At 39.5% G+C, this 17076-nt stretch overlaps 1 protein-coding gene across 2 annotated transcripts in view; it reads left to right on the top strand.

The window, feature by feature from the left end:
* Positions 1 to 17076, top strand: part of lpgat1 (lysophosphatidylglycerol acyltransferase 1) — a 51292-nt gene that overhangs the window by 20202 nt on the left and 14014 nt on the right. For both annotated transcript variants that reach the window (XM_044170012.1, XM_044170013.1), the window contains exons 5-6: positions 4946 to 5225; positions 12364 to 12490. In XM_044170012.1, the coding sequence (XP_044025947.1) occupies positions 4946 to 5225; positions 12364 to 12490 (407 nt within the window). The remainder of the gene's footprint in view (positions 1 to 4945; positions 5226 to 12363; positions 12491 to 17076) is intronic.

Below are 17076 nucleotides of genomic sequence, written 5' to 3'. Positions count from 1 at the left end.
ATGGAGCCTGTTGGGGTCCTGTTGGACAGGGAATTCCTGCAATATCGTGAGTTTAATTCCAGACAAGGAAGAATGATTTAGTGCAGATTCATAGCAAATGACAGAATATAATAAAATTGGGTATGACAACTCAGAATAAAGTAAAGGGATATCTCATTTGTATCTGCTGTATAGTATAATATAATATATAACAAATATATGTTGTTTTTTTTCAAGCTTGCAGTTGATTCACAATTTTAATTGATACGTTAAATGCTGCTGCTAAATTCACTACGAGATAGCCAGAGCGAGGTAGACAGCTGGAGTCACGACAGCTTTGTAAACTGCAGCAGGTGCACATATAGTGTAACTATTCATGTCACAGTTTACAGGACTGTGAGTTTCTGTAGAATTGCACACATTGCTCTAAAAACTCTCTCAGCCTAAGTATGTTTGTTATAAGGATGTTTGTCAAAGGTTAGCCAATGTCTTAACTGTCAGTTAAGATATTGTTTAGCCAAATGATAGCTGCACAGCTAAATTAGCCAGCTATCATCTACATTACTTTTTAACTCGGGGAAAAAAAGGTTTTTGTGCATGTTTAAAAAACACTCAGTTGTCACGACATTTTACACAGTGCAAAAACTAAAATTTTACTTAATCAAATAAATTCGATACATTGCCCAGCTCTACTACTATGTCAGAATACATCAGTTTATATACATTTGTTGCCTTAGGGCGTTTGCACACCTATAGTTTGTTATAGTTTGAGCGTTTTCCCCTTGATTCGGTTTCTTTTCACCTAGAAAAATCCAAGCAAACCAAAATGCATCACTACAAACCATGTGAGAACGTTCACCCAGCTTATTGGTCGGATGTGTCTGGGGCGGGAACAAGAAAGTAAATACAGGAAGAAGGTCCTGTGTTCTGGACTAGTGCATATTTCTGTGAGAGAAACATTGCTATGCATTGTAACATAAAGCAACAGCACTCCTGGCATTTGCTCATAACCGTGGTAATTATCTGGGCAATATATCTGCCCCGAATACCAGCAGAATGCCGAATGGAAACGAGGAAACGTGTTGAAAATACTATAAGATGTGCTGCCTTCAGACAACTGAGCAGAACAAGGGAGCTAATATTGAGCATGTACAACGAGATGCTAACCATCAACATGTTTAACCAAAGACGTGTTCAGTAAGCGCAATATGTTAATAGAAGATTATGGTAGTTGGGTCGGATCACGTTCACACCACAAACAAACCGCACCAGAGTTCATTTGGGACCAGACCGAGACCACCTCATCTCAAAGGTCTTGGTTCGGTTGTTTTGACCCGCACCAGAGTGCGATTACTATGTTCACACCTGCCCAAACGAATAGCACCATGGGGGAAAACGAAACAGAGTCCAATTTAGCTTGACTGAAAAGCGTAGGTGTGAAAACACCCTTAGATGTTGGTAATCAGCTGATCTTTTTCCACGTATTTTCTCTGTGGGGCTAAAGAGGACTTGCTGGCACCAGCTCCACTAGGACAAAGATTTAAAAATATCATTACTTCATGTTAAATTACAGCACTGCTGACAGTCGTCTCTGTTGATTTGTTTTGTTGGAAAATTAATGAAAAGCTCACACATCCCTCTCTCACTTATTGAGCTGCAGAAACACCACAGCCATGGCAAGAGGGAATTAAATTTTTAGGTCATGGAAATGCTTTGCGATGGAATTTCACATCAGGCAGTGTGCCGAGAGTGAAGCACCCTGAGCCTGCAAACAACCAGACAGCCTGTAGTGGAAGGCCGGCCTAAGCAGGCTCTTCCATTTCTGCCATCCTCCCTCTGTGATCCCCTCTGGCATTCTTGTGTGTGCATTCTTGACATCCTTCCCCGAATACTTCACACACTCACGCAGCACAGCAAGCATCTGCCCCAGCCTCCCAAGCATCTGCTGTCCACTCAGGCTGGCAGACATGTTTGCAAGATCATTATGCACAGCACAACACAGCAGGCTCTGATGGCAGCAGCACAGTTACTTGTAGTACAGGGCTGTAATTGAACTTTTTTCCTTGGTAGTGTTGGTATTCTCAACCTCTAAAACTCAGGAGACCCTTCAAATTAGAGGCATACCTCAAAATAGTATTTCATGTTATTTCATTTAAGGCTGTACAAAGCCATACAATGTTATGCACATCAAATCCCAGTCACTAGCGGCTGTCGACATGGCTTTCTGGTCACAATTCAGCCATCAAGCTATACAAAATCCTTTTGTGGAGTCAAGTCAAACTGGCAAGTAAGGTAATACTGAGTGCAAGTGCATATTTGAGTGTGCAACTTGACATATCTGATAAGTACAAAGTGTCAAATTACTGTCTAGCACAGTTACAAACACATGAGTTGGGGCACCTTTTTTTATAATAACAAGCTACATAGAGACAGAGCATGCGAAAACCATGGCCACTGGAGGAGAAAACAATCAGCACCACAATATGCAACCAAGGGCTGAAATGCTAACAAAATGCCTGTAGCTAAAAATATTAGATTTCAGCATGTCAAAGGTTTATTTTAGCACCCCATGTCTACCAGAGAGAAAATGGGTATATTGACAAACTCAATATTGTCCGTCTATCTCAGTGTCCATTCTCCTTACTTTGCTTTCTGATTTATCCACATTTCACTATAACACGAGTTGCATACTGTCAAAATGTTTTAGTGTAACTTACAGAAATATAGTTAGCCTAAAACTGACAAAATGCTTGCTGCACACATGTCAGGATCCCACCACTAATTCATCATGTCTATTGCCTGTATCCACTTTTGTCTTCTAAAAGCTCAGGTTTTCTGTTCGGCAGTTTATAAAAACTTCCTTCTGGGTTCTTTACCCTGTTGGTAGTGCATCCCAGCACACAGCAGCTTTCAGGCATTTTTCTGTTGTTTGCTAGTGGACCGAAGTGACAAAGAGGCACCTTCACGCAATACAAAGTCAATGGAGAGCAATGAATTGTTTTCCCCTCCGGTGTGGGCGGGACTTAATTGCACTCTGTGTCGGTGGGGTAAAATCGAATCACCTGGCCAACGGGAGGGGGTTCTTGTGAGAGGAAATTACAAGCATGAGATTTAATTTTAGTAAGCATTAGCAGCTTTGATGAAGAGAAAAACCAAGATAGTGTTTGCCTGACTAAATGGCAGCATGTAGCAGGAAAGATGTGAAAGCGATTCTATGCTTGCTCCAGAGACATTATGCAAATGAAGTACATAAAAAAGTTTTAGGCATACCTTTGCACCTAAATTACATTTCCACGTTATAAAATGTACATTTTGGGTATATTTACAATCAATATTTAATGTTACCTGGGACATTTGCTTAAAAAATTGAGCACCCTCCTTTAAATTCTTTGAATATTCACTATGCTTACATCTCTGTGGATCACGAGTGGACAATGCATGTACACTGTGCAACTTTTATATGTTTATATCTGCATATGCTCAGTTGCCAGTTAATTAGGTACACCTAGCTAAAAATAATACACCCCTGCAATAATATCATACCGATATAGAAGGTGTAATGTTCAGCTTTTGTTCAAGGTGTTATTTCAACTTTATGGTCATTTTGGCAGCTGCAGTTTGTGGTGCTGTTGAATTGTATTCCTTTATACTGAGATGTTTCTTATATTTCGTCCACCCCACTTAAATCAATGAGTGGAAAAACACCTCTCAGTATGTAACTGAATACAATTCCACAGCATCACAAACTACATCCTTGAAAATAACCATTAAATTGAATCAACAGAAACTGAACATTATCACCTTCGTGATTTATTTCAGGACTGTTGTATTAGACTGCATCAGTTTTAGCTTGGTGTACCTAATAAACTGTCATCCTGGTTCCAGTTGATGAAAGCTTGTGGGAGCGTAGCTGAAACGAAGCTGAGCAGGTTGCTCACTTAAGAGACAGGTGTTGTAATATCAAAGACCTTCAGCTATGGATAAACCATCTGATGATTCATCCAACCCTAAGTCCGAATACAAAACAGTATTCATTTAAAAAAATAAAAAAAAAAAAAATATATATATATATATATAAATATATATATATATATATATATATATTCTCCTGACATTGGGAAAGCAGGAGAGCTATTCTCCACTTCCCCACTATATAGACAGTCTACTGACTAACAGCAACATTGTGGATCACATTTCCTTCAATTCACGTGGCTCCAGTAAAACCACAGCAACAGTCTTAAGGTCATGTGTAGGTTTGCGATGTGTTCAGTCTCCAAAGCCTGTCTCTCTCTGTGAATCAGAGACTTTGTAGCTGCAGCTAAGATTCATTCTTCACAGATTTTTCTTTTTGCATAAGAATCATGATCTTTAGCCATTTTCATTGAGTTGTAAACAGTTTTACTACATACAGCTGCATGTGTGCTCACATGACACATACAGAGTCAAAGCTGACTATGCTAATGCATTTAAAATGGCTTTTGACCAGGCCTAACTAAAAAATCAATCCTGCTCCTCCTCATCCCATCACTGCTAATGCTCTTAATGTTGTCAAGGCCATCATGTTTTGCATCCATTTCAGTCGTTCCATTAATGCTGCTCTGAGTGCTCCACATTGCATCTAACTTCTGATTTGTGTTAGCTTGTTTTCATTTGTTTGGTTGTTTGCTGACAAAAAAACATCTATCTTGTCAAGTTAATGAATCAGTACTTAGCCTCAATCACTTTGTTTCCTTAAGGCAAATAAAAAAAGCTACAAAGTGAGATAATTTCACTTGTTTTGAATGTAGTCACCAGGTTTAAGACAGCCCCCTTTTAGAAAGCCTGAAACAACTGAAACGGCACTGGAAACTCCAGTGCCATAACTTTTTCACCTGTTCAAGATTTTAAATATGTGTGACTAAATAACAGATTAAACTATGATGCTTGCGTAGTTTATTTTCTTAACACATTTCCTTTGTTCCTACAGGGTAAAGCTCACCGAGACAAGCAGCTGATCTACCTGAAAGATCACCTAGAAAAATACTATCACAGCCGCGACAGGAAGTGGATAGTGCTGTTCCCTGAGGGCGGTTTCCTGCGCAAGCGGCGGGAAACCAGCCAATTGTTTGCCAAGAAGCGTTCTCTCCCCCACCTGACCCACGTCACGTTGCCTCGTCTCGGGGCCACCCACGTTATCCTGAAAACTCTGTCAGCCCAGCAGGAGAATGGCAGCGTGGGCAGCGAGACTTGGACCCCAAACCAGACAGGTAACGAACACACGCACAAAAAGCTTTTCCCTGTGGCAATCCTATATTTCCCAGATCTTTTCACAGGAATATTTGTGGGATCTATTTGGATCTATACAGTTTGTTCTAATTAGGACTTGGTTGTATGACCTTAATATTACAATGTATTGTTTACGTATGTTTTTGGGGCATTTTATGCCTTGATTGGAGAGTAGGAAGTAGATACAGATTGTAAATGAGGAGAGAGACGGGGAATGACATGCAACAAATTTCCCCAGCTGTGCTTGAATTCGATTGCATTGTCTGCACCTTAAACTGCTAGGCCACCAGGATGCCCCTCTTCCCTCAAAGTTAATCTTTTGTTATGTTTTCCCAGGCTTTTAAAAGCTAAATAAGTTCCATCATTTCTAAAAACATAAAATCTAACCTATATTTTAAGTGTTTTTTTATTTTAATCAGTTCACCCTGAAATCGAGACTTAAGTCAAGAATAAGTACATAAATGAGCCTCTTTTTTGTTTTCAATCTTATGTGCATCTCCCCTGGGTCAAATCACATCGTGATTAGTTTGAAAATTCAAACTTCAAGCTTCAACAGTCAATATTTTTATATTAACAATGGATCAAGCGACTGTGAAATGTTTAAGTGGTCGCCCGTAGTGACGAATCCACACCTGAAGAATTATCACCTGAATCTGCAGTTAGCTCGACGGACTGTTTTAGCATTAGTGTTTAGTTCACTCTCCTCAATCTCATTTCCCCAATTGGCCAAAAAAAGTGATCAATTAACATTTTGTTAAATACACTTGCCCAATCTCTTTGTGTATTACTTTAATAATGTTTACATTTTGTTTCTGGATTTGTTTTAAAATACACATAGTGATAAGACATTCATGTGCCGGATTATGTCATTTCAAAGTGAGAAAGAAGCAAATACTAAAAAAAGAAAAAAAGACCTATCAGGCAATTTCAAAATCATGGGTGAGAGAGTCCATACCAAAAATTTGTTGTTCCTTGGCCCATGGCAAATAACATACAGAAAATGGGGATGTTTGATAAACTTGTTTAATAAATTAACAAAGCACTTAAATCTTCACACTCTTGTTGAGGCTCTTGGTCAGCAATGTCAGCCCACTGTCCACTTATGCCTTGCAGAATGTGTGTGTGCCCATCTGTCTGTGGAGGAGGTTGGCAGGAGAGAGAAGTTATTACATCAACTTATTTAGTGTGCCTGATGTGCAGTGCTCAAGTGCTGCATTCACACTATTGTTCTTGTAATATTTATTATTGTGACTTCCTATTATTCTTTTTCAATACGTTTTTCGTCAACTACTACTTCTGCATATTTCAGCTACAGAAACCATTAAAATATCAAAATTTTCAGCCTTTTAATGACGTGTGCTTGTGTTCTGCTTTTTTTCTACCTTTTCTACTTTTTAAAATATTAAGCTTTTTTTTTTTTTCAACAATTTTTTTCAATGGAAGTGAATGGAAGGAGTTTTCAAATCCTCTTCAACCTTCTCCCCTTTGATGTTCTATTACTTCTACCTGAGACTTCATTTAAACTTTAAACAGGTCACAAGACTTTGAACTATTAAACTTGTATTAAACCTATTAATATCTTTTACAGGTTTTGAATTATTACAGTTTAAGTTGCTTTTTTTAAGTCCTTTTCTTAGTTTCTAATGGGTGTGCATTGTGCTGCTTAGTGTGTGACCTGTGATGTCATCCACTAATCCTCTGCTGCCTTTCCGCTTCTTCAAAATGTTCTGACTTCAACCCTCGCAACTTCCACAACTTTCACTTATCATACACAATTAATGTATCAAAACATAGACAAATGTGTCCTCTTTCACATCATGTAACTATTTAAGCAGCAGGACTTGTGGTTTTTGAATTTTCAGCCTCAAAGCACCATCTACCTCATTTACATTTACATGTCAAAATTTTAAGCTCTTTAAGGACATTTATGCTTGTATTCAGCTTTTTTCTACCTTTTCTGCTTTTTAAAATATTAAGCTTTTATCATATTTTTTTATAATGGCAGTAAATGGGAGAAATCTTCCAATTCTCTTCAAACCTTCTCCATTTTGAAGTTCTACTACTTCTGCATACTTTCAGCTACAGACTTCATTTAAACCTTTAACGGGTCACAAGACTTTGAATTATTAAATTTGTATTCAGCTTTTTGATATCTTTCAGTTTTTCCAATTCAATGCTGTTCACCCCCCTTCCTGTCAGACAATACATTTCAGCTCTCAGCTCTTTAGGGCAATGGGGTTTTTTTGTTCCAGTGTGTGGCAGTTCATCTGTCTGATATTAATACAAAGAATTTCTTCTTTCAGCCTTTTCAGGAAATTCACTAAATCTTCCAGCTTTGACAGTATTACAGTTTAGCGTCCAGCATTTCTAGCAATGTATTTCAGCTCTTAGCTTCTTTAGGTAATACAGTTCAGCTTCCAATTCTTCCAGTTTTACATTTCAGCTGCTGTGCAATACATTTGAGCTTTCAGATTAAATTTTTCAGGCAAATTCATTTCAGATTTCTACATTTTAAGCAGTGCTTAGAGATTTATTTTAGCTGTCAGCATTCACACACATTTTCTGCAAGAAATGCATTTTCTAATTTGAAGGTGTTTTTTGAAAGTTTTGCAGAAGTTATATATTTTTTCTTTCTTTACTTCAGTCTCTGAACTCTCCTGCTGCACTGTGTACTGTAGTTCTGGATCAAATGTGTTTTTATGTCTGCTAGAAGGCCAGGGATGGAGTATGCTTCAAACATGAAGCATTAAATCATCACCTCTGTGTCCCACTGCCCTCTGGGAGTCTTGTTTTAAATGAAAGGTGACAGGTGGTAAAGATTGCCAGGAGAGGAAAGGGGTGGCATGCACAGAGGTTCCAGAAATTGCATCAAAGTCCCTGAAACCCCAGTGGTTATTTGCAGGAGAGTAATTTTTCTGTCTAGAGACCAGCCCTAAATACAGCCAGTGAGCAGGAAGATAACTCTGCAATTAACAACCTGGTAGGGGAAATTTCTTTTTTTGACTCATGGTTATATTTGCAACAATTTAAAGATGTTTTACAAAAGAAAAAGAGAAAATAAACAACAAAGCATGGGAACCAAGCTGGGTGTACATTTCTTACTATACTGTCCTTATGTCCATATTGTCTTTAGATAGATCCAGATATTATACCACATGAAAAATCTGGATCATGGACTAATGTAAAAATACATATTCATGGCTTGACTAAGCAAAATTGGATAACTCTCTAACCTGCTGTAAATAGTAAACCTGCTTCTTGGAACCGTCCCCAGCAAAAAGCACACCGTTAAAACAGCAATAAACATACAGATGCAATGAGTCCCCCATGCCCGTGCAAGAGTTTACCCAGCAGACTCTCTTGGCTTTGGTTCAAAATCCATTTTAAGGGTGTGCTGTGTTAATAGTAATTTGGAGAGTCTTTGGGCCAGCATTATTAAGAATGTAGCTCAGGGACTTTACCCTTCCACAAGTTTGCTAACACAGCTCTGTGTCCTACAGCCTCAGCAGTAACAGCAAGATGCCGTCCGTTTATCCCTCTGCAGGACAGACTGTCAAACCAAAAGAGGAGTATCTCTTAATCGGCAGTCGTAAAATTTAGATAAGGACAAGCACAGCTTCATTTATGTGCTAAATGATGTGCTGTATGTGCACGTTTTTGTTTCGGCTTTCCTGCTAACTTAGCACAAAGTCTTAACCATCTCATCAGTGTCAACGAACGCTGATGACTGCAGAGGTTTTGTTTATAACCTCTGGCAGGAAGGGGATTTTTAAACATTTTAGGATTTTAGACATGTCAATCCTTTTCATGTCCAGTCATACATTATATTTTTCCCTGCTTTAGTATACTGTAGTTCCAGTTCATATCCCAGTTCTTTCTTTATCTTCCTGTGTCCTTTCCTCTGTTCCAGCAGCTCAGGAGGAGTGGAGCTGGATGCTGCAGTAGGGCTTGTCCTTCCACTTGAATCTAGCTAATGGCATTAAAACCTAGGGCAAGAAAAAAACACATGCACATACCCAGAAGAGCGCTATGTTCCTATCCTGTGCTGTGTGTGTGCGCTCGTGCCTGGCTGATCAAAGACACAGCTCTGTCTCCCTCTGACCCTCTCTGATGCTCTGCAGAGGTGCCCAGAGCTTGCTGACTCACTCAGAGACAAATGGGCCACTTAGAGAAAATAGGATTTGATGTAAATGTGTGTGCCGCTGTGTGTCAGCCATGCAATGTCAACCAGGCTAAATACACTGCTCAGCACAGATACAAAGCACATGGGTCACTGGTTGTCAGTGTAGTTCACAGCCTGCAGAAAAGGCTCCATGTGCAGTTAAGAGTGATGTGGTTTATGTGTTATAAAACAGTATTTACAGTTGGCAGTTGTGTGTTCACAGCTGTGAGTCATTTAGGATGGGAATGGTGCTATATGTGACCTAAAGGTAAATGTGTTTGATAGCACCAACCAGTCAGAGGCAGTTCTTATCCACGTATCAGTCAGTGGGAGGGACAGGTGTAGGCTTCAAGTGTTGTAATTGGCCTGCAGAGTGGCCTGATAGAGAGCCAAATATCTGCCAATGCATTTCCTTCCTCTAACTGTTTACAGAAGAACAGGGCCTCGCTGATGTCATTTTAAATTACCAGGGCTGCTTTTATTACAGTATTGTTTGTCACAGCGTATAGGGCACCAGTGATACCTTGGCTCAGGGCCCCGTTCTTTGGCCAGCCACTCGCGGGAGACGATGGCTGACTTTCAGCACACTTGGCCGGAGAGCTGGATCCAATTACCCACACAAGGATAGCTGTGGTGTTAGCCATTCCCATCACTACCAAGGATGCCTATCAAGTCACTGTAACATTGGTATAAATGAGCCAGCAGCCTGTGCCTCAGCTGCTTTTTTATAGATGAGATATTATAAATATTGTAAGTATTGTAAAAGTTAGTCTATACTTTTGTGAATCCAGTTTCCTTGTTACTGTACTAACTCAAATTAGTTACTTTGTCCGTCATGTCAGGAAGAATTTACCAGTGAAAGATCAATATCAAGTCCCCATAAGAAGTATAACAAAGTCATTTATTTCCACATGAGTAAAGGAATAAGGAGTAAAATACATAAGTTAGCCCAACAGTAATTAACAGTTACTTAAAATGTTGTAATAGAAACACATTAGCCTCAGACAGCTAGCTTGGTTAGCTAGTACTAAATTGATACAGAAAAACCTAATTAACAAATCAACAATTACAAAACCGCTCTAATAAAAAGACGTACTTACAGATAATGCTCCAAGAAGGACATTTGCACAGAAATAAAAGATGCTTGTCAATATTTGATTGGTCAGAGATCAGACAAAATGGTGGATGTAACAATGTCAGTTAAACTGTATCTGCCATGGAACTGACAGTAGCGGTTACTATAGCAACAGAATGTTGAACTGAAACCAACTGCTGGTGACGGAATACATGGTTTGAAGTGTTCTCCATGAACAGAATGCTGAAGTGTGAGTTAGCATCACAAGGAATTTCAACATCGTACTATTAGAGTTCTGAATTAAAGTTGACCCCCTTTGGACAGCGACCATTGTTATGGATGGCTATTACATTTTTGTAGATATTGATACGATACTACTTGTTCATATCAATATTTATGCTACATCTAGTATTTCTTTAAAAAAAAAAAGGCGCACTCCCTATATTAAAAGATATAAACACTTGTAACAGCAGCTTTTATTAACACAAGTGTTTTACACTTGCAATACAATATGAAGACATTTATTTTACATATATTTACATTTTATTTTATTGTATTTATTTATTTATTAGGTTGAAATGACTTTCTGTTTTACTGCTGTTCACACTGACAGAGTGTAATGTAACATGGCTGATCAGTTGTGAAATTTAGCTTCACTTTGTCACACAGGCATGGCATGTTTACCTCCTAAAGAAGCCATTGTGCTCTGAGAGGGGAAGTGCTTGCTGCACAGTAACAGCAGCCTGGGCTGTGACATTAGTCAAGCAGTCAAATATGCTGCACTGCTTCACATCAACCTCATTTTAGATCTGTCCGTGCTGACCGTGGCTGCTTGTGTTTTCTCCTTTACATTTTACAAGCTTGTTCAGTTTAAAGGAACACTCCAGCGTTTAGTTTATGCACTTGTTTGCTGTCAAAACCCACAGTAAGGTGTTACGGTTGTTAGCGGTTTCATATCTGTGCGTCCAGGACAAAGGCAGGTCTGGGCGTGTTTAGAATAGCTTAGCTTTAATGCTAGATGCAGGGGGAAATATGGCTTCTGTCAAAAGCTAAGAAATATGGCTTTCAGCAGTGTTACAGTGGATCAACTGTTGTATGTTTCTCAAGATTCACCACTCCCAATAGTGACGCACATTGACATACCATGGAAAGTCACTGCGTTCTTCACAGCATGCTTCACACACACAAGTGATGTTTGAGTCAATTTCAGTCCTGCAGGTTTTGAATGAATAACAGGCGTGAGGTTTGATGTAGAGAAAATACATCATCCTTATCATACACCTCCTTTCATTTATTATATTTTAATCTAATTTGCAATTACATGCAGCTGAGTACAGAGCTGACCATGCATAATGTACATAAATACTTGCACACATGCACCCTCGCAGCTGACAAATTTCTATCAAGTGTTTTGCATTCCCTCTCCCATCTGTCATCCTTCTCCTTCCTGTCTCACTACTTTCTTCACCCTTTTCACTTCTTTTTCACCTCTCTTCTGTCTTCTCTGTCTCACCCTGCCGTAAATGGAGGGTGAGAAATTTAACGTCCACTAGGCTTTCATTTTTATTCATAACATGATCTGACGGATTCGCTTTTGAGGTGAAAATATTTCTTTTAGTGTGACTCATAAACGTAGCTGCCAGCAAAATTCTGTCAAGTTAGGACTTCAGCTGGTAAGACTGTTTTCCACCAGTCACTTTGGCAGGTAACCAGCCTTCATTTGGCTGCACTGCCTTCATATAAAAATGTTCAGGGACACCTAGTAGTTAGAGTATTTTAGTTACCTAAAATACTGGGTGAAGTTGAGCATGTTCTAACCTATATCCCTGCCTTTCACATGTGTCCTAACTCAGTCCCTGTATTTGTGTTTCTTCCATGACAGGTAATAAACGTAAAGGCCTGCAGTGGGTAATAGATGTGACCATAGCTTACCCCAAAGCAAGACCCATGGACATCCAGACCTGGATCTTTGGCTACAGGCCTCCTACAGTCACACATGTACACTATAGGTAAGAATATAATATTGGTCAATACATTCACCTTTCACATTTCCATCTAAGGTTTGTTCTAAACTAGTTTTCAAAAACATGAGCGGGAAACACCAGAACCATTTTTACTATGCAAATTTATTTTACAGCCATGAAATAAGTGCAACATATTGTTAGAAGTTTTGTATCGTTATTACAATTTAAACATTTTACATTACTATTGGTACTTTCAGGTTATTATTGCTAGTAAACTGTATGTACTGTTTTAAAATAGAAAGATAGTGACTAAACAGTTGCTTGGTTGCGGTTTGCTCCTGTCACTCAGTTTTTAAAGCCCTCCCCACATCTGTGTCTTCACAACAAACCAGACAAAAATATATATTTCCTTCATAAGAGGAAACTATAATACCAGAGAGTCACATCACAGGTCTATAATAGAGTTACAGGTCACTTAGGTTTGGTACACAGAGACTTTGAGACTCCAAAGTCTTCATGTGAGTCACTTTAGCAGTGTTCACTTCTTGAGGACTCTCCACCCACTGATAACACAAGTTCACTGCAGAAAAACCCCACCTTGCATACCTGAGTGAGTCAACAGAAGATACCTGACATTAAAGGTTCCCCGTGGAGTTTTAGACCTCTAGTAGCACTATGGAACTGTTCTTCTATGAGTGGGTCCCTGTTTTGTTTATCTTGTGCACATGTTTGTTAGACCTCAATCATACATACAATGCGTTTTGGCGAGGAACACTGAATGTCTTCTTTTCATTCTTTTGTTCATTTATACAAAACTCCTCTGTTGTTGATTGTAGGCAGAGGTGACTAAGGCTTTTTGCAGTAGCCTAAAAATCAGATAGTGATAAATTAGAATTCAGGGCAAGAGTGGAGTATGTACTTGCTAACCTAATTAAAAACAACATTGTTTTAGAGCTGAAACGGTTAGTTGATTAGTTGATCGACAGAAAATTAAGCTGCAACAACTTTGATAATAGTGCCAGCTATGTAAATGTGGAGGGTTTTCTTTGTCGCATATAATAGTTAACAATATATTTTTTGGTTTTGGAGTGTTGGTTGGACAAAACAAACAATTTGAAGATGTCAACTTGGCCTTTGGGAAATTATAATGATGAGCAGAATAATCAATATTTAAAATAGTTGTTAGTTTCAGCCTTATGTTGTTTTTATGTTTTGTTTTGTTTTTTGTATCGTTTTTAAACCAGTGTTTTTGCAGATTTGACCACCCTGTTTTACTGCAGGTGTACAAGTGTTTGAATGTGATAGTTTTGTGTGAGTGTGCAAGACAAAACATGCAAAAAAAAAATTTAGTTGGTGATATGGCAGTGTAACCATAGTGGGTTTCAAAGGACATCTTGATTTGTAATGTGGCAACTTGGAAAAACTAAAGTGCAGGTTGTAATAAAAAGTAAACACATTCACCTGCCTGTATTCTCTAGCTGCTCTGTAGAATATCATACCTCTGCAAAGCAAATGCATATTGTCCTGCTGTCAGTGCCCTCCAGGTTCCCCTCTGAAGCTAATCCATCCACTTGAGGATATGATGAAGGTGGACCAGGATTAGATTTTCTATAGACTCGGTTCAGGATAAATGTGACATTGTCTTGACAGGGTAAATCAGAGGGGACAAGCATCAGTGACCAGGTAGAAGTCATGTTTACCCTTAATGTTTTCTTTTGCCCCTGAACAACCTCCTAACACAGCTCACATGTGTGTGTGTTCACCTCTGGGTGCAGTGTGGGATAGGGCAAAGTAAAAGATGATTTATGAACCCAGGCTTGCCAGCTTCTCTCTGGAGGCTTCTCTGCCCACTTGGACTAAAGCTAAGGACTCATTAAGTCTGTAATTAGACGAGCAGAGGATGCACTAGTCCCACCCCACCTCGGGGACTCTCTAATCAGCCATTGACACAATCAGCTTCCCATGCTTGGTCAGCAGCGCTGCAGCCTGGAGACGGACGTGGGAGCGCCCAGCCAAGCTAAAGGCACAGCTGTTCCTCTTACAAGTGTGCACACTCAGTTCCAGCCGTGTAGATGACACTGATCATACAGAAGTTAGGCTCATGCTTGTACAGGTGCAGAGACAACAAGAGGATTAATCTGCCTGCTGATCACTGTGGGGGATGCACTTTGGTGATGCAGATAGAGGCGGCCAGACAAGTGTGCCACCCTGTGACAGGGTTTCTGCTGTGTCAGTTTAGGACCGTTTCTACAGTGAGTGCAGCATTGTTTCACCAGCCTTCCTACAAATAATAAAATGTAAAGAATATTATCAAATTTGAGAGCTAAGGCTCCAGTACACAGCACTTTAATAGCTGACAAAATAGTCCCACAAGAGTCTGTGATCCTCACACAGGTGAAAACAGAGTTCACCAGTCCAACTAACCATTCACAACATCATCTTTCACATAATCAACAACATAACAGGAATAACATAAAACAAATCTATTATTGAGAAGAAGTTAAAGATTATCGACCACTGGTTGTAGTGTTTTGAGTGTAAAATGCAGCCTTTAAGTTGTGTCAGCAGACTCTGTGTTGCCTTATTTATCTGAAAGTTCGTGTTTTTCGATGCCACAAAACTTGACAAACGTCAGACTCGGTCGGTCAAGCATTTTGAGTTCTCAGGGGAAGTCGTGGGTAATTTCACCAAAATATACTGCTCATATGCAAATTGAAGGGAAAAAATCTTGAAGAACCAATTTGGGGTCAAAATGTGATTATTTTTAATTTAATCAGAGCTACTTAATAGTGTTGCGATTCCTCGGGAGGCACAAATCAAACTAAAAACCAATTGAACCAGTAGTGAATAATACTCCACATATTTATGATAAAAGTCATGAAAGTTTGCATCAGGAATGTTATGGAAAACATGGTTCCTGTTAAGATGGTCATGACAGCAGCCACAGCTTAAGTAATAGTTGTGATGTCCATGCTGACCTGGGAATAAACAGCCTAAAAACTTTCAATGATGTGTCTTTTACTGAGTTTCTGAGCACATGTTTCAAAGTGCGTCATGCCTCTAGATCCCCTTAGATTGTTATTATACTATTATGATAACTACAGGATTGCTAGTGTTATCAGAAAACAGAATCCTCAGACGTCGCATACAGTGTAAAGGCCGTGACACCAAGCAGAGTGTCAGCCATCAGACCGTATCGGTGATTCAGCATGTTGAATCTGCAGACTGCAGGCTGTCCGTATGAGAGCTCCCTGACTGGTTGCAGCCGCAACTGTTCAGCTTAGCAAGTCAGTGAATTCACCCATTTATTGAGATTTCTCTGTATTTTTTTGTGTCCGCCTCTTCTTTTGTTGTTCTACAAGCAGAAGAAGACCAAAGACTGTTTAACCAGATTCACAATCGCATTAAAATGGCTAGCTAGTTTTATATTTTGTTTGTTTGTTTATCTTTCTGAGATGCTGTTTTTCTTTTTTGCATTATAAATACAGACTAGTTATTTCCTCCCTCATAGGTACTGAATGTTGATGCATGTCAGCTGTTACCTAGACATCAACTGTAGTCTTTGTGGTGTGTTCAAGTTCAACAGAAGACATGAAGCGTTTCATTCTTTGCAGTCATGTTGGTGTGTCGGGGCCCTAAATCCGCCTGCTTCCGCCTGACTCTGTGTAAACTGACCTTGATGATAGACTGCCACCCTCCTCCAGTGTTATCGTTTTACGGGACTGTATAGATTACTACTGTGCCTGAGCCTCAGCTTCAAAACAGGCAGCTGAGAATTGAGTAATATTCCAGATGAATCTACGTTGTGCACTTTTTTTTTTAATCCTTCCACCTCCCTCTTTCTCTCGCTGCCTCCAGTCCTCACCCCTCAGCCCCACCCTCCCTCACTGTGTCTCCTGCCCTCTCCCCACATAATCTCATTCTTCCAGATCGCGGCATCATAAGCCCTCTGTGAATGGCAGATGGGAGAACTAGGTGGGCGTACAGAGGCCGAGCGAGGGCAGTAGTGGGTGTTAAATACGTTGAAATCCTTTTCTTTTAAATGCACCTTCTCCTCTCTCTCTCTCTCTCTCACTCTCTTTTTTTTTTTTTTTTTGCTGCTGTGTGCTTTTCTGAAAGCTGCTGTTAGAAAATATCTGAAAGGTGACATGATTTATGGAGTCTGAGTCTGCCTGGTCATCACATGGATGCTTTCGAGCTGCACACCTGGCTTTCTCTCTGAGACAAGGCACTCACACAGAATTGTTGAGCTTGCAGCCATACAGCTTTCTTAAGATATCTGAGGCAAACGTTTTTTTTTCTCCAAGGACTTTGTAAAAAGGTTGCAAAGTCTGTAGTCACTAGCTGTATTAGCACTAGCGCTAGCTGTATTTAACTCTAGTAAATCAGAGACTACGTTTACTCCTTTTTAAAAAAAAATTGTATTTAATTTTTTTTACTAATTTTGTATTTGAGGTTCATTCAACAGCTCACCCAGAATCAATATCCCTTACTATCCCTGTTTTACCTGTGAGTGTAATGAGTGCCTTGGTGATTAGAGATGGTGTAGTCGGATAATGAATGAGTAGAGGGTTGGGTTGTTTTAGTTTTTTTCAAAGCTTAGGGTCTTTAGAGGACATTTGTCACCATAG

This window comes from Siniperca chuatsi, linkage group LG16, assembly GCF_020085105.1.
Source record: "Siniperca chuatsi isolate FFG_IHB_CAS linkage group LG16, ASM2008510v1, whole genome shotgun sequence".
Taxonomy (NCBI): domain Eukaryota; kingdom Metazoa; phylum Chordata; class Actinopteri; order Centrarchiformes; family Sinipercidae; genus Siniperca; species Siniperca chuatsi.
The sequence above is the reverse complement of the archived record's forward strand: the minus strand, read 5'-3'. Positions and strand labels throughout refer to the sequence as shown.